We start from the raw sequence: 17,634 nt of genomic DNA on the forward strand, positions 1-17,634 counted from the left end.
GTTTAATTTTTTATTAAATAAAATTAACATATCGTAAACTTCAAGACGTAATGATTAACTGTTTTCTAATTCTATTGGTTCAAAGTTATTAAAACATATTTAGTAGTACTAAAAAAACAATTGACAAATAATTAAATAATGATTGTTTCTTAATATACTCCTTATGTTCCTAGAAGTTTGATGTTTTAGTGTTTTGGGTTTGTTCCACAAAGATTGATTTTTTAGGTTTTTTCTTTATTTTTAGTTAATTGATATTAATAAATCGTATATTTCAAGACGTAATGATTAACTGTTTCAGATTACTATTGGTTCATAGTTTATTTAAAAATGTTTAATAAAAAAAGGGGCTTTTACAAAAATGCTCCTTTTTCAATGCCACTTTTCAAAAATGCTCCTTCTTTAAAACCTTATAAAAAATGCTCTTAAAAATATAAGATTTACCCAAATATGTATGTAACATTATTAAAATATACACAAACTACATTTCTATGTATCTAAAATCTTATAAATACTTTATAAATACCTTATAAATGCATTTTAAATACCTTTAAAAACCTTTAAAATATCTTGTAAAACCTTTGAAAAACCTTAAAAATCCTTTAAAATAACTTGTAAAACCTTTAAAAACACCTTATAAAACTTTATAAATACTTGGATCGAGTCTTCAAGTAGTAGTTACAATCCATAAGTACCTTATAAACATAATAAAACTTTATAAAAATTTTAGATTTAAAAAGGCATATTTTTGAAAATGAACATCTAAAAGGGACATTTGAAAAGAGGCACACCAAAAGAGGTATTTTTAACAATTTCCCTAAAAATAAATAATTAAGCAATAGTTATTTTTAAAAATATGTGAAATCTCTAGAAAATCAATTTTTTAGAAAAAAAGAAATATGTGAAAACTTTAGAACATTTATATTCTAGGAAATAATAAATTAGTAACAATTACTAATCATACTAGTATAAGAGAGAAAAATAGAGGGTAGGTGATGTTTCCAAGGAGGGAACGGAGAGGGGGTTGGTTTATTGGGATTGAGATTATCAGTATTGGTTTCTATCACCATCGACCAACCTGACACTTACGCCAATTCTAATATTTATATATTGGTGGTGGGTTAATATTATATAAATATATAAATATACTATACACAATTACACAAACTTGCAAAGTTGCAATAATAATCGACCCCAAAAAGATCTTATATAGCCAGCCTTCTTCTTCTATTCGCATTGGTTAATCATTATTCAACCGCAACCTTATTTATGTTTTCCATAAATATTTTTTGGTCATCTAAATTAATAGTCACATCAAAGGGGTTAGTTAATGTGCGTTGTTAAAAGTTAAAACAAGAAATGGTGTTGAGAGATGAGGTAATTGGTCATTTTTGAGGGAAATAAAGAAAAGGAAAAAAAGAAAAAAAGAAAAAAAGATGAAGAGGACAAAGACTAGTGATATGTTATGGTTTTATTAGTTGCAGATTATTTGTCTTCTCATTTTGTGGTTGAGGAAATATGGGCCAACCAAGTAGACCCAATATGACGGTTGATCTTTTGGGACAATGGTTACATGGGTGTGGGTCCCTTCTGCATCATACTTTTGTCTGTAATCGAATTTTTTCACTTAAAAAAAAAAAAAAATCACTTTTTTTTCTTCGAACATGAATCGTATATCATCTTATAAGCTCCAATGCAAAACTGGTGTAATATTTTGTTTGTAGTTTCTTACTGTATCTTTTGTCAATTGTTTATCATCAATAACATTTATTTTGATCTTATCATCAATATTCTCTCTGTTCTTAGATATTTGATGTTTTGGGTTTATTTTTTGTTTCACAAAGATTGATGTTTTGTAATATCATCATTACTATTTTTATTTGTGACCAATAGAGAAAGGAGAGAAGTGAGATTAATATTATTAAACTAATAATAAAACAATAAAAAAATTATAAAAAATGATTTTTTCTTAATTAGTTGTAAACCTCAAAATATCATTTTTCTAAGAACAGAAAGAGTATTTCTTTCATAAAATTACATTTTGAACTCTTAGCTTGCGCCTTTCGGTAAAGAAAATCAAAGATCTTGGTACAAAACGCTCAAATGATCTGGTTATAGGATTTGAAGTGTCCTAATGGAACTTGAGTAATGACATTATTTCAGAAAATAATTTGTTTTTTAATAACGGAAAAGTTGAGGACCAGGTTTTGTTAGACACTTCAAAGACGCAAATCACTAATTCCCAAAAGAGAACGTGTTCGGATGTATTCGTTCTTCAGATGTTAATTGTTGCTGTATTAGCTCACATAAACAAAACAAAACAAAAGCAAATTCTACGAAAGGTCTACACACATTACATTATGCGTATATAAGAACATTAAATATGCTTTTCTTTGATGTAGAATAGATTTAAGTGTATAGTCCAGATTTTGTTTTTAATTGAATCAGGAAGAAGAAAACAAAGTGATGCTCGTGACATGGGCTTCCACTGCCACAGCCCACATGCGTCGGATCTGCCATGAGAATATCATTAACATCATAAGTGATTTCATCATAAAGATCATCATCATGTGCATGTGCAATGATCGCATATTCTCATCCTATCTGTCACCAGGTAAGTATGGCTACAAAGTTGTTTGTCCATCGCAGAAACAAAACAATCTTTTTTTAAACACAACAGTTTCTGTCGGCGATATTTTGTACTAACAGAGGTTGAAGATGCGATATGTATTTGTTCCGAGCGATAAAACCCAAATTTGGTATCAGTACATTTTTTGACATACTAGAAAACCTAGCTTTTAATATTCTGATTCATGCTCAAACACTAGAAAACAGAGATATTATAACCAAACCGAGTCATATCCAAAGAGAGTTCAATGATTCAACTAGGAGAGAACAAACAAATGTTTGTTTTTGAAGCATTACTTAAGTTTCCTCATAACACTTGATCTGTATCTTGCACTTGGAAGATATAGGAGCCCTTAGCAGGTATCTGGTGAATCGAGACTTTTCTTTCTCGGTTATTGCATACGCACCAACTTTGACAAGTTCAAGACACGACAGTTTCTCTAGGAAATGTCTCATTTGCTTTAACTCTCCGATTGTTCCTCGATACTCTGCTATCTTCAAGACTTTGACAGAACATGACGATAGACAAGAGTCTCCCAACAAACACCCGCAAACAAATTCAAATTCATTAAAGTGAAATGGACCCTGAAACAAGAGGGAAAAAGATTAGAGATTTGAGTTTGGCCGATAAATAAGCTTCAGGGGTTTCGGCTATACCTTGATGACGAGTGTCTCTAGTTTTGGAGATTTTTCAAGAAGAGATGGAAGAAATTTCAAACCGGATCGTGAAGCAGTTGTAATAGATAAACTTAACAGGTTTATGAACACTGGGATTGCTTCATCGGAATACCTGAACACCTGAAACAAAATAAAAATCAACTAGTCAATATATAGTCATCAACACTCTGCAATCTATGGATCCAAAAACCTCAAGAAACATCTTTATATGTATCAAGATTTCGATTCTTATCCTCGGGAAGCGAAACAAGGCTCCCTAAATTTTCTCTTCATATCTCTTTTATGTACTCGTAACTTGCATGAGAAAGATAAAAAGAAGAGATCATTCTTTACCTTGAAAATACGAGTAGATGATAACTCCAAGATCTCAACATTACTTAACCCCTTAATTAGATTCAATGGATTGCTATAACCAGAAGGTGAACCAAGATCAATCTTAGCTTCAACAAGGGATTCAAGATTCATAATTGGATACTCTCGTGGAACTAAATCAGAGTATTCTAAGTAGGCTAGATTCGGAGTATCAAAAGTCAAGTCCCAAGATGCAATACGACCAGTACACTTAATAGTAAGTCTCTTAAGGGTCAAAGAGGACACGGTGAAACAGCATTGTCGATTTTGCCAGTTTGGACCAAGAATGGTTAATTCCTCAAGCACAGGGCAAGCAGAGAGTAGCTTTCCCAAAGCACAATCATCATGACCACTATACAACCAAATCGAATCAAGAGAAAGAGTCTTAAGTGATGGAAGAAAAGCATCATCAGGAATGTTAGCCTCAAATCCACTTGCAAGTTTCAGTTCAACGATTGTCTTGCAAGCGAACACCTCGCGAGGCATTAAAATCCCAGAGATTATGTCTATATCAAGATCCAAGACATCATGTTTCAGTACATTATTCATCCAACGGATGACATGAGCCGAGTCGATACTCTTTGGACACTTTATTGAGATTTTCCTTCGGGGAAAATTGCCTGACACATCCAGTACTCTATCCACAAAATCGACGAAACTTTGTCCGGTACCCACTCCATGGTAATCTAAATGAAGATTCGGGCTCAAGGCAAATAGATTACGCCATCTCTTCGAGAGAACAGATGTTAGAGCAGCCTCTTTAATCGGAAGGCAAGATAGAATGCAGCAAACAATCTCATCTGGTAGACCGTTGATCCTATCCATCTTTTTTTGCTAAAACCTAAACCTAGAACCCTAAAACCCTAGAAAAACTTTCAAGGCGTGGTTAATCCGAATATAGTTTTCAGCGGCTAGATCTCCAGCATTATCAACCACAAAAGTAGATAATCACCGAATACATATAAGGTCTCGTTGAAAACTAAACCAGGAAATGAAACCCCTAAAAAAAGAGACGATTTGAGGAGAAAAAGTAAATTACTTGCTTCAGACGTCAAGGAAGAGGAATGAATATGCAAGCAAAAGGAGTTGTGAAGAGTTTTGTTAGAACATCCAAATTCCAAATTACAGCTGAAGGAGGCCGCCAAACGGGGTTTTTCATGTAACTGTTTCGACGAGGCAAGCAAAGAAATTTTTAGGGTTTTCTGCTCTAGTCTGGTTTGGGTTTGGAAACCTATTCAAACCCAGTAGATCAAACCGAACCAAAATCAACTAAAAAAGCACTAAGAGCAACATTATTGGTAGTCTCTTAATATTGGCTCTTAGCATTAGATGATGGACATTTAGCTAAGAAACACTTTTTAACCCACCAAATGTCTCTTAGCTAAGAGACATTCTTAACAATTTTAAGATATTTGCTTTATTTTTATTTATTTTAAGCTAAGATTTTTTTCTAGGATCTTCCTAAGAGACTACCATTAATGATGGTCTAATAAATGTAGTCTTAACTCGATGACTTTTTTCTTTTGTATTTGCCTTTTTCAGCGTTATGCTAAATCATAAAAAAAAAGGGCGTTTGTTATACTACTAGGATATGACCCGCGGGTTAAATAAATTTTTGTTTGTATTTTTTTTAATAATTTGATTATTTGTGTTATATTTATTTGATTAAAAAAAATTTTGGTTTATCTAAATCTTTTTTTGTTTTTGTCTTTTTTTTATAATCTTATGATTGATCGTATTTGGTTTGTAATAAAACTAGATTTTACCCCGCCGCGGATTGATATTTTTGTAACTAAAAAGTTTAAATTTTAAATTGTAGTTGTTTTGTTGATATTATTTGTTTTGTATAGTATTTATGATTGTATACTTGTATTTTAGTTGTTAATTCTAGCATTTCACCTATGGTATACCCTCCCGTATTAATATCGACCCTAACCCGTCCCGTGAAATTAAATCTTTTTTTTTTTCCGAAAAATACTTTGTTTAAAGGACATATGGTTCCCATATGATTTATGTTTTGTTATTCAATTTAAAGTTTGCTTATAAATGGTTTCCATAATATTTATATTTTTAATTTTATAGAGTTTAAATATTATTAATTTTATAAATTCTTTTTATGGAATTTAAATATTATAAATACTTTAAAATTTTTATAAAATTTAAATATTTCTAATTTTGTTAGTATATGATGTATGTGGGATCTGTTTATAATAGAAGAACACTATTCTAATGCTAATAACATAAATTTTTTATGTTAATTAGAAAATTTGCTATAAATAAAAATGAAAGTAAATAAAAATAATTAAATAATATATAAATAAAAATAAATAAATAAAAATGAAAGTAAATATGGAATTAGTTACATGAAAATAATATATCGTCAAAATTCTATAATACACGTTCAAGAATTATTTTAAACATTAATGATGATTTTTGTTGATTGTCTCATTAATTGTTTTGTAATCCGACCGGAGGATATGATGAATCGAACTGAACCGAGGGGATAACCAAACTCGACTTAGAAAGCTTCTGATCGGTCCAACTCTCTTAACTGAAACCAAACCGGAAACCTTTTATCTCTCGGTTTGGTTCGGTTCAGATTATTACTGCAGGCCTAGAAAGAAATGTTGAATGCCCGTACCAACCGCTTGGTTTAGTGATCATGTGAAAATGAGTAAACCAAATTGAAATCCCTAGATTTGCGAGAGTGGATCGGTCATAGAGCTCAGTTTACGGTGGTGAATCCAGTGAGCCATGAGCCATGAGACCACAATTGGAGAAGATGTGAAGCAAAAGCAGATCGAGAACCATGTAGGCTTGAAACTCTCTTCTTCTTCTTCTTCTCCTTCAATCTCTCTCTTACCAAAACTAATCTCGTTTGCTATTGCTCTATCTCTTACATCCTCTTCCCCTGCCTTAGCCATTCCTTCTTTCTCCTCTTCTCAGCCACTCACCACTCCTTTCAGTACCCAATCCAAGTTTGTGCAGATTGGTCTTCTCAATGGGTTTGTTCCTCTTCTCAGTCTAATTCTTGATCTCCAAAACAAATCTAATCTTGATTACTTTTCCTTTTTTATCATTTGTGTAGCAAAATTAGACCTTGCCCTTCCACGAACCCAGGTTGTGTATCGACGAATCCGACCTCATCTTCCTTCTCATTTCCATTGACGATCCGTGAAACCGATGCACAGGATCCCATTTAGGTCTTTGATTGTTGCTATTAAGCACATTTAAAAAAAACGTTATGCTTTTTTATTGTTGCTATAAGGTGAGAGGGTCTTTCCAAGATATTAGATGTTAAAACTCTATCTTTACTTACGCAGGAACTTTTGACAATCTAATTATTATGTATTAAGACTTGTGCTAACCCCGTAAAAGGATGCTTCTTCTTTTATTTTTGTTTTAGGTTCTAAGTCAATGGTTCTAATCTTTGAAAAAATAATCAGTTAGATCTTTGTTTGAAGAATCTGTCTTCTTGCATTCGAAAATTTTATATATCATATAATTTTCGTTGATATTTGCTCAGAGACTAAAATCTTCATTGGTAACATGTTTAAAGAGAGATTGCTCTGGTTGTTCACGTTGTGACATTTGTTGAATTTGGCAGGTTCATGGATCTCAAATGCAAAGCAACATGGACACGCTTATTCAACATAGTCAAGGACCAAAGTAAACAATGAGATTCCTTATGGGATCTTAAAGAACATTTTCATACAACATAGTACAACAGGTCGGTCGTTTTCAAAGTCTCTTTCCATTTTTCCATGTCTTTTTATGTTTTAAGCTAATCATTTGATTGCCTCAAAAGGTATTTCAAGAATACATGATAGTTTCTTGTCATCTTAATTCTTCATTTCCTACACAGAAAATCTTGTAGAAAACAATTTATAAACATAGATTAGATCAAATCCAAATCCAACTAATACTAAAACAAAGTATTCAGAAGAAACACAAAATGATATATATTTTTATGAACATAATGTATACAATATTGTAATGTAGTATCAAAAAGAAGTTAAAGGCTTTATGGATCTGCAAAATCTGTGTTGTTCAAATCAAATCTGCAGAACATTTCTCTTGCATTTTCTTGTTAACCACAAATCTGCAGAAAAAACAAAACAAAAAAAAATGAATTTGGAAACTGAAAATAATATTTGAGTTCAGAATCTCACCACTCACCAGTTTGGTTGTGTATTGCCATGATGCAGGATCTTAACTTAGATTCGTCATGCGATTTTGTAAACCCGTCTCTTAGATAGGCGAATGAAACAACCATGGAGATATTGAAAAGGTTTCATCCTCGATGTAAAAGGTATAATGTTTCTTGATGTGCTGTTTTTTTCTTTTGCATGTGTTGACATGTTATATATAGAGGTTGTAGATGTTTAGGGTTAGGTTTGATTGTAAAGCGGAAAAATTTTGGTGATCAAGTTCAAAATCTTGAAAATCTCGCAATTTGAAATTAATCCTAACTATATTAGGTATATTCTCTATATATGGTACAAAAGAGATATATATATTACAATCGTCGAGATTTATGTATATTGTTAGCATTCCATGTTTAGTTGTTAGAACCGTGTAATTAATGAGATAATTATTGTCGTTTCTTTTTGTAGAAAACATCTTACCAAAAGAGATATACATAATAATAGGCGAAATTTGTGGAAGATCCGAACTAAAGATTTGTTGGTTACCAAACAAATCATTTTAATTCGTTAGAATTTTTTTTGGAAAGTATCATTTAATGTGAATCCGAAATACTTTTTTCGGGTCAAATTCCGGGACAAAATTAAACAAATTTTTGGGTCAAAGATTTGGTGAATAAATTTCGGGTTGAAAATCACAAAGAAGGTAAGATCCGATTGTCTCCAAGTCGGGTCGAAATAAATTAATTCCGGGTCAAAATTTCGATCCGATTGGGGATCCCAAAAACTGTTGCAAAAATGTATAGTAGATTACATAAATAGTTGAATCTTCAGGACAATCTTGGCCTCAATCTTGGCCTGTTTGCGTAAAAGATCATATGTTCAGTTAAGACTAATTAAGACAATCAACTAAGACCACCTCAAAGCAAAATACAATTAAGAAACCAAATCACAAGTCGCAAAGAAGAAGAAGATAAGAAACGCTTGTCTCTTTGGAATTGATGATAACTCTTGACTGGTGAACTTTTGGACCATGAATCGTTTGTCAATGAACTTTTCTTTTGTATTAGATTAATCGAATGCAAAGAGTACAATGAGTTATATATCAGCTTGCAAACTCTCTAGTGTAGTATCAACCTAGAAATGCTTTACACTATGTCTACGAGTATTGTAGCAAACTGAGAAAGTAGTTATTTGCTGAGTCTATGGCATCATCTAAGCATCACTTGGCATGATCAAGCGTGATTTCTCTGCGGTCTAATTCGTGCCACAATTGTCCTTTTCATCTGTTTGTGCAATGCCTTCAAATTAACAAGGGGAACTGTCGTTGGTCGTCCATGAGCACACTGTCTTAACGGGTGAATTTGATTGAAGATGAATCTTTATGGTAAGAGTTGATGTTTCTTACTTACCTGGAAACAAATTGAGAATTCATAAAGATGACCAGGATTGGAGGATTGAAGTCTATTACCATCATATACAGAAACTACCTAATCAACGGTTCATGCTCTGTTTACTCTAACGAAAAATCAAAGAAATTACCTTGATAGATTGTTACGCAGTAAGAAAGATATTATTTTGTTGTAACGGTAATGTAACGTAACATTTTCTTACCGTGATCAATTTCCTTTTCTTCGTAAAACATAAAAAAAAAAAAAGGAAATAACAAAAACCTAGTCGGAAAAGGAAATAACAAGAGCAAAATTTCCTTTTTTCAATGGAACGTTTGCTTATAAATAGTTTCCCTCATATCTTCTTCTTCGTTGAGAAACCAAAAACCAAAAAAACATCTTTCATCTTCTTCTTCTTCTTTCTTTTTATACCTAAAGAAAATTTCTCTTGTCGATCAAAGCTCTGCGACTGATCACTGATGAGCTTTCGATCTCTCGTGAAAACATCTTCAATCAATCGAGTTCAGTTTTTAGTTCGTGTCTCCCTAATTTCACACGATCTAAGATCTCGCCACCGAAACGCTTTCACCGAAGGAGATGGTTTCACGACGGAGAAGGATACGAGGAAGACGGTGGCGAAGAGAGGGATAGTGAAATTGACGACCAGTTAGCAGGTTCGGTGTTTCGATGGCTTTAGACTACGAGTCGCCTCCGGAGAAAGAAGACCAATTTGTGGTTTCATCGATCATCATCACCAAAATCCCAAGTGAGAGGATCAACAAGTATAGAAAAGAAATGGGCTCAAATCTGACTTTGGAATGGGCTTTTTTTGTATGAGGCCTTCTATGCTACTAAATCCAACAAGGTACTATTTTTTGTTTGTTTCCTTTTATTTTCTTAAGATTAGTTTAAGTATTAAATTAGTTTTAAAAGATTAACTGTTAATTAAAACAATATAATTAAACTTATGGTTTCAAAAAAATAACTATTTAAAATTTTAAATAAAAACTAAAACTTTAACAAAACAATTAACCAAAACAATGTTAATTTTACTATTACTTTTTAAAAATTAGTTTAAGTGTTAAATTATAAAAACGTCGAAAACTAACCGCGCCTAGGCATCCTGTCCTTAGTTGGTCCGTAAGCTTTGGTGTTCGAAGTTCAGCATGTTTTCACGTAATATAGATTTAACACTTAAACTCATTTTTAAAAAACTAATAATGATTTTTACTAAAATTTAAAACAAATTTTAATACTTAAACTTTAAGAAAATAATGCTTTTAACCAAAACAATGTTAATTTCACTATTTTTTTTTTAAAATTAGTTTAAGTGTTAAATTTTAAAAACGTCGAAAATAACCGCGCCTAGGCATCATGTCCTTAGTTGGTCCGTAAGCTTTGGTGTTCGAAGTTCGGCATGTTTTCACGTAATATAAATTTAACACTTAAACTCATTTTTAAAAAATTAATAATGATTTTCACTAATATTTAAAACAAATTTAATACTTAAACTTTACGAAAATAATGCTTTTAACCAAAACAATGTTAATTTCACTATTACTTTTTAAAAAATTAATTTAAGTGTTAAAATTTAAAAACGTTGAAAATAACCGCGTCTATGCATCCTGTCCTTAGTTGGTCCGTAAACTTTGGTGTTCGAAGTTCGGCATGTTTTCACATAATATAGATTTAACACTTAAACTCATTTTAAAAAAATTAATAATGATTTTTATGAGTTTAAAATAAATTTAACACTTAAAAATTTAAGAAAATAATGGTTTTAATCAAAACAATGCATATCCTTGTTTAACAATAAAGTCAAGTTTCACGCTTCACCACCTCACATAGACAACGGTTGACATGAGCATAATGAGCTGGGTCAAGCTCGTTATAGGTGATTAAACTATACTGTGAACAATTTTTGTTAGTTTGAGTAAGATTAAATTGGGTTTTGATCGGTTATAAAACTCAACTAGGTAGCCATCAAAGCAAAACTAAATTGTTTGAAAATCATATTAAAATTTAAAACAAACCCTTCAAAACAGAGGAATAGAGGATGATAAAAACACTAGAAAACAGAGCAAACTGTAACCAAAAAGCAGTTAACACAAACTGATTCATGAGTCGAAACTTTCTTGTCATTTTTTACCGAAGCAAGAACCTTCACCAATTCTCAAGACATGGAAATGTCTCTAGTAAACGTAGAACAGTCCTCTATTAAAAAGCTAAAGATTGTGAACACGTAAATATTTGAAATTGTAGAGAAGCAGGAATGGTTCTGTCTAGTACATGAATCAAATCGTACTTAAGCAAAATAAAAGCTAAAAAGAGAAACAAAACGAAAGCAAGTTTTCATCCGCCAAGACTTCACTTTCGAGTCCACCTCCAGTACAAGGGAGCCAGCACCCTGAAATTAACTGTGCAACTCGACATATCGTTGTATTGCATCAGCGTATCCTCCACAAGTTCAAACCATTTGGTCCTTTTCTTCGACAAATATCTCCATCTCCTTCAAACCTGGACAATATTCCAAGAAGTGCTTTATCACGTGCACCTCTCTGATTGTTCCTCTAAATCCTTGAATCTGTATCTTATTCACAGGGCAAGCCATGAGCGAACGACCTTTCTTCTTCCTAGGAATGCAGTCACAAACATCCCCGCATTTTTCTGTTACAGTGTGTAAGAGTCCCTGAAAAGGCATAAAGGAGACAATAAGCGGATTTCAAAAGTTGAAAGTGGGGAAACTATGGTTTGGTGTTTAATACCCCAAGGATTAGAGTTTCCAAATTTGGACAGTTCCTTAGAAGAAGTGGCATTGCTTGCCATCCTTGCAGCATCACACTCCTAATATTTAACATGGTAAGGTTTTTGAAAACCGGCATCGCTTCACAGCAAAGAGAAAGCACCTGAATCAAGAGACATTGTTATATTCCACGAACTGAGACGAAGATCTTCGCCTTTCCTTCTTATAAAGACCAGCTGAAATAAGTGTTACAAAATAGGAGACTGACCTCGAAAGTAACAGGAGATATGTGAAATATCTGAGCATTTCGAATTCCATGAATAAGCTTCCACACATTATCTCTTGCTCGATGGATTCGATCATAAGTAAGAGCAAGGTTCATCCCAACCTCAACTAAGTTTGTCAAGTTTACTTTTGGATAATCCTCTGCAACGGAATCATAGTAGTCTAAGAAAACAAGATTCGGTGTATCGAATGAAAAAGTGCCTAAACAGCCATCTTCAGAGGTAATCTCAAGCTTCTTGAGGCTTGAACTTGACAAGATCACATTCCTATCTTTCCACTCCATATCAAGAAGCATTAATTCTTCAAGGACAGGGCAAGCAGGAAGAAGTGTCTGAAACTGACCCCTACCAAACCCAACTGATTGAAGAACAAGAGTCTTAAGCATCGGTAGGAACATGTCATCGTCCCACGAATAAAGATCAACTCCGTACCCTGTTTTCAGCTCAACTAATGTCTTACTGACAGATATCTGGTAAGGCAGCGAATAATCTTCATCAAAGTCCATGAATAGATCAAGGTGAGAGACACCGCGTTACAACACATTACATATCCAACGATCCACACGATCAGGATCAACACCAGTTTTAACATTTAGGGAGAACTTCTTAATGGGAGAATCACCCTGCAATGCCAAAACCCTATCCACGAAATCCATGAAACTCTGAAGAATACCGTCCTTTTCCCGTTTACCCTCTTCGGGATGCAGAAAATCAGAGTCATCGAAATCGATACTAGGGACAAACGCAAACAGATAGCGCCACTTCTTTGCAAGAACCGATGTTGAAGCAGCCTCCTTCGTTGGAAGGGATGACAAGATATGAGAAATAACCTCGTCCGGTAACTTGCTGAAGAGATCCATCTCCTCCGAGTCCATTGTCTACACAAAACTCCTAAGCAATAGAAAAATCAAGCATACATCATTACCAAACAGTACTATTCTAGGATCCACAAACTGAGAAAGGAACAGAACGATTTGATTCAAACAAGAAGCAAATTTAAAACCCTAAATCAAAGCATAAATCACATATACGCAATTGCTAAATCAATGACGATTGATTTGATTTGGGGATAACTAAATCTCCCAATAAATGGCCATAATGGAAGCAGAAGATTTAAGTTGATATGGAGTCCTTACCACGGTACGAAGAACAAGTTCAAAACTTTCAGATTTGAGGGACAAGCAAACGCATATTTTTGCACCCAAAATTAGGGTAAAATTGGTGGGCAAGTAAAAAAAAAAGAAGATATATATATATATATATATATACACACACACATACATTATAGGGTTTAGGAAAAGGATAAGAGTGATGATAGTGGGGGGATTCTATGGCGGGAATGTAAACTTTTCATCTATTGATTGCATCGAAACGGTGCGTCTCTCCATGGTAATACATTTTCAAAAACTCTCCATGGTAATACATTTTCAAAAACTCTTTACATGTTATGTATCCAACAAAAAATAATATTACATGAGTTAAATTTTAAAATTTTTGTTTGATAAACGAACTAATATGTATTTATAACCTCTGATTTCATTAGTCGTTGTTCTTGGTGTCCCAAAAAGTTAACTAAGTTGGTATCTGTTTTGTTGTATAGTGACTTAGTGAGTCAGGTTGTAGGTAATTTTAATCTTGCTAACCTTAGTCAATTCGTGTTAAAGATCTGTTAAGGACACCAACAAAGAATAACTCAAACCAAACTAATGATGACAAATCATAATTCATATCATCCATATGACAGAACTAGAAACAAGACTTTCAGAGTGCTCACAGAACAGATTTATGTTATAACAGAGCAACTAACTAGGAGGCAATGAACTGGAACTGGATCTTGCACTTGGACGGTCCGCGAAGCCTTAGCAGGTCGTTGGTGAGTTTCAACTTTTTCTCGTCGTCTGTTTCACAAGCACAAACTTTGACTAGCTCAAGACATAGTAATTTCTCCAGGAAATTTTTCATATGCTCCAAGTTATCTTTAGTTCCTTTGTACTCGGTTATCTCTAGGACCTCCACAGGACATGACTCTAATCCGGAAAAGCACATGCAAACAGGTTCACGTGCTGGCCAACGACGATCACAGTGCAAGGGTCCCTGAAATAAGAGAGATGATTAGCGATTGACAAATGGGTTTAATCTATAAGATTTTGAAATTTTTGATTCGTTCAATAATATTTTCAGGATTATTTGGCATATACCTTTAAGAGGAGAGTCCGTAGATTTGGAGAGTTCTTAAGCAATAATGGCAGACATCGGCAGCAATCTCTTGAATCAGTAGTAACAGATAAATGCAATAGGTTCTTGAACACTGGGATTGATTTCCGGAAGGAATAAAATGTCTGAAACCAAAAATAAAATCAATTAGTCACTAACCAACATAAATCTTTGGTTTTCTTATATCAAGATTTTTATTCTTGTAATCCAAGGAAGCGAGTAAAACGTACCTCTGAGGTTTGAAAAGACGATAACTCGAGGATCTCTACATTTCTTAACCCCTTAATCAGATTCTCTGGACTGCCTTTTTGAGGATGTTTCCTTGAAGCAAGAGTAAGCTTAGCTTCGACAAGGGAGTCAAAATTAACAATTGGATAACCATCCGTAACAGTCTTTCTCCGAGAAAGATCGAAAGTCGTACTGCCATAACAGTTAATGATAAGTCTCTGGAGAGTCGGACATGAAACGGTGCGACATTGTTCCCAGTAATCCCAATCAAAAACATACATTGTTAATTCCTCAAGCACATGGCAAGCAGAAAGAAGAGCTACAAAATTACTAGAGAAGTCAATATAATCAAGAAATAGAGTCCTAAGGGCCGGAAGAGAAGCGTTCTCAGGAACCATACCAATATCAAAATTCATTCCTAATTTCAAGTTAACAATTGTCTTGCAAGAAAAGATCTCTAAAGGCAGTGAATACATATAGTTACCATCTAAATAAAGATTAAGATCCAAAACACCACGACTCAGTACATTGCATATCCAACTGTTGACACGAGCTGCGTCATTACTCTGTGGATGTTTCAGAGCAAATTTCTTTAGTGGAGAATTGCCTGACACAGTTAACACTCTATCCACAAAATCTCTGAAACTCGTATAATTATTGGGATTATTTCGATAGTTAAAGTAATCTAGATGAAGATTCGGTATGAAGACAAACAGATTCCGCCATCTCTTTGAGAGGAGAGATGTTAAAGCAGCTTCTTTTATTGGAAAGAAAGATAGAATATGGCAAAGGATATCATCTGGTAGACTGCCGATTATATCCATCTCTTTTCCCAAACCCTATACCTTCTGCTAGAGACGTCAAGGCTCAGCAAAAATTGCTATACAGTATATGCAAAAGAAAACGTAGTAAAACTAGGGTTTAATTTAATAAAATATATAGGGTTTTAGGTCTTGGTTGGATAATTTGGGTTATATTTGTTGAATCTATATCTATCTATATCTATATATAACAATATTTGAGAAGTGTTTTTGCTGATGTGTCGGACTCTCGGCTCTTGTTGAGTCCTTGATTTTACGTAATTACTTAAATACCTTCTATTAAATCAAGTCAAATATCAACTAATGTTCAATTACATAAATAACCCTAATAAGTGAATATTTAATATAATTTACATTTTATAAAATTAATAAAATTCGTAAACACGAAAAAATAAGAAAACCTAAAAAAAAATGGATCGATTGTAACATTTTTTAAAATTAATAATATTCGTAAACACGAAAAAATAAGAAAACCTAAAAAAAAATGGATCGATTGTAATTTACGTACCAATTTAGAAGATGTTCATCGTACCTCATCATCATGTTCTTCGTCGCATGTAAACTTTTTAATATACATACCAGACTTGAAAACCTAAAATATAGCATATAACCAGAGAGAATCGACAATTTAGTGATAGAACATCATCTTTTGATCGAATCTGACATGATGGAAAGACGACTCTTAATTAATATCTTGTCTATGCCAAGTCTTCAAACCATCATATTGAATTATTGATGCTATCCTGCACCATAGAGTTCAAGCTAATAAAAGAGGGTGTTCTTTAAAATTACCTTGAATTATCTAGATTGGATCATGCACGAATAATGAATATAGACTCGATGAAAGTGTATTAACCTCCATTGATCGTAATGAAAAACGTGGGATTTCGTAGAAGGAGACGGAAAATGGTCGTGTGTCTTCCTTTTTTTTTCTTTTTTTTTCGTTTTGTTTTCCGTTTTTTTTTTGTTTTTTTCTTTCTTTCCCAACCAATCGTTTGTGATAATTATGAGTTAAAAATTAAATTTTCCTTTTTTGATAAGTAGATATTGGCAAAAAATATCAAAACAATCCTACGTATATTCTTTAAATCTGATTCATATCTCTAATAAAATTTTATTTTTTTAATATTTTATGTCGATAATGACGGAAAATCTAAACAAATGTAAGATATAGTAGTAAATCTAAATCGTTATGTTATTATTCCATCTTTATCTTAAAATAAAATGAAACGTTACTTAAAATTAATATGTATAATATTGAATAAGACAATTTTAAATTATTAATTTTTATGATATAGATTCGCTTCTTAAAAAATATATAAATCTTCCTTTTTTTGTTGTAGATATTACACCGCCTCTTAATTTTATATAAATACCTGGATTGGTAGTCACCTTTAGATCACAACTAACCCCTGTTTTTTTTTCTTCTGTAATTTATTTATGACTCGATTTTTATAAAAATATTAATGTTGTTTACATTACGTATGATTGCATGATGAATTTGCATACACAAGTAGGTTTGTAGAGAGAAAGACGTGAAATATTACGGCTCACAATCGGTCTGATTTCAAAGTAGACCACTCAGGTACGGTGGCACCGGCGATGATGGTTTGCGGTCGGATTCATTACTTGGATGGACCGCCCCAAAAAACGTGACCAACATCAACGGTAACGGATGGACCGCCCCAGAAAACGTGACCAGCATCAACGGTAACGTTAATGGCACTCTTTGTCTTCTTTAAGATTAGTGTATGATTAGGGTTTATGTGTGAATTGAAAGTTTTTGTTTTTTTAATGTGGCGTTTGTAGCTTGGATGTAGCGGTTAGGGTTGCAAAACGGTGGTGGAAGTGAATCGTATCCCGAACGACCGATTGTATATATATTACTTAAGAACGGTGTCTGCGGGTACGGGTCGAGACCCACAAAACTCGAGTTGGTAATCAACCCTCTCTTTCTCTCTGGCTTTGATAAAGTGTCTGTCTTTCTTTTTTTCTTCTTCCTATGTGTTTTTATTTTATTTTGATGGAGTATTTTTGTTAATAGGTGAAAAGTAGTTTATTAGATATCGCTGAAACAGAATCTATGATTTCATTTGTTCGGAAGCTCTCACTGATGTTTTTTTTTTCTCTGCTTTAGAACGTCTAAAAAGCAAT

At 33.1% G+C, this 17,634-nt stretch overlaps 4 protein-coding genes and 1 long non-coding RNA gene across 6 annotated transcripts; 2 read left to right on the forward strand and 3 right to left on the reverse strand.

Annotated features, from left to right (window-relative positions):
• Positions 1–2,143: 2,143 nt before the first annotated feature.
• LOC110228220 (F-box protein At4g22280-like) lies at positions 2,144–4,925 on the reverse strand. Its single transcript, XM_021024895.1, has 3 exons — positions 3,637–4,925; positions 3,283–3,423; positions 2,144–3,210 (listed from the first exon to the last, which is right to left on the reverse strand). The coding sequence occupies exons 1-3, from the start codon at positions 4,477–4,479 to the stop codon at positions 2,923–2,925; spliced, it is 1,272 nt and encodes a 423-aa protein (XP_020880554.1). The 5' UTR covers positions 4,480–4,925; the 3' UTR covers positions 2,144–2,922.
• A 1,205-nt stretch (positions 4,926–6,130) lies between these two features.
• LOC9314313 (thylakoid lumenal 17.9 kDa protein, chloroplastic) lies at positions 6,131–6,995 on the forward strand. 2 transcript variants are annotated; one of them, XR_002331797.1, is made up of 3 exons: positions 6,131–6,465; positions 6,575–6,659; positions 6,743–6,995. XR_002331797.1 is itself a non-coding variant. In XM_002876436.2 (2 exons), exons 1-2 carry the CDS (start codon positions 6,409–6,411, stop codon positions 6,855–6,857), a joined length of 366 nt encoding a protein of 121 aa, XP_002876482.1. In that variant the 5' UTR covers positions 6,131–6,408; the 3' UTR covers positions 6,858–6,995. The 2 variants fall into 2 exon arrangements, 1 of the variants encoding a protein (XP_002876482.1); XM_002876436.2 differs by having other exon boundaries at positions 6,131–6,659.
• Positions 6,996–7,093: 98 nt separating this feature from the next.
• LOC110228237 lies at positions 7,094–8,103 on the forward strand. Its single transcript, XR_002331807.1, has 2 exons — positions 7,094–7,384; positions 7,863–8,103. It is a non-coding gene; the product is annotated as an uncharacterized LOC110228237 (long non-coding RNA).
• A 2,839-nt stretch (positions 8,104–10,942) lies between these two features.
• On the reverse strand, positions 10,943–13,457 carry LOC110228216 (putative F-box protein At3g58860). The gene is given in 5 exon segments (XM_021024890.1): positions 10,943–11,669; positions 11,671–11,879; positions 11,956–12,096; positions 12,202–13,108; positions 13,354–13,457. Coding segments are annotated over 4 exon segments (1,353 nt in total). The 5' UTR covers positions 13,093–13,108; positions 13,354–13,457; the 3' UTR covers positions 10,943–11,557.
• Positions 13,458–13,953: 496 nt separating this feature from the next.
• On the reverse strand, positions 13,954–15,491 carry LOC9312552 (putative F-box protein At3g58960). The gene is made up of 3 exons (XM_021024897.1): positions 14,662–15,491; positions 14,416–14,556; positions 13,954–14,311 (listed from the first exon to the last, which is right to left on the reverse strand). Exons 1-3 carry the CDS (start codon positions 15,481–15,483, stop codon positions 14,024–14,026), a joined length of 1,251 nt encoding a protein of 416 aa, XP_020880556.1. The 5' UTR covers positions 15,484–15,491; the 3' UTR covers positions 13,954–14,023.
• Between the last annotated feature and the right edge of the window lie 2,143 nt (positions 15,492–17,634).

The sequence above is a fragment of the Arabidopsis lyrata genome, assembly GCF_000004255.2.
Source record: "Arabidopsis lyrata subsp. lyrata unplaced genomic scaffold ARALYscaffold_5, whole genome shotgun sequence".
Classification (NCBI taxonomy): domain Eukaryota; kingdom Viridiplantae; phylum Streptophyta; class Magnoliopsida; order Brassicales; family Brassicaceae; genus Arabidopsis; species Arabidopsis lyrata.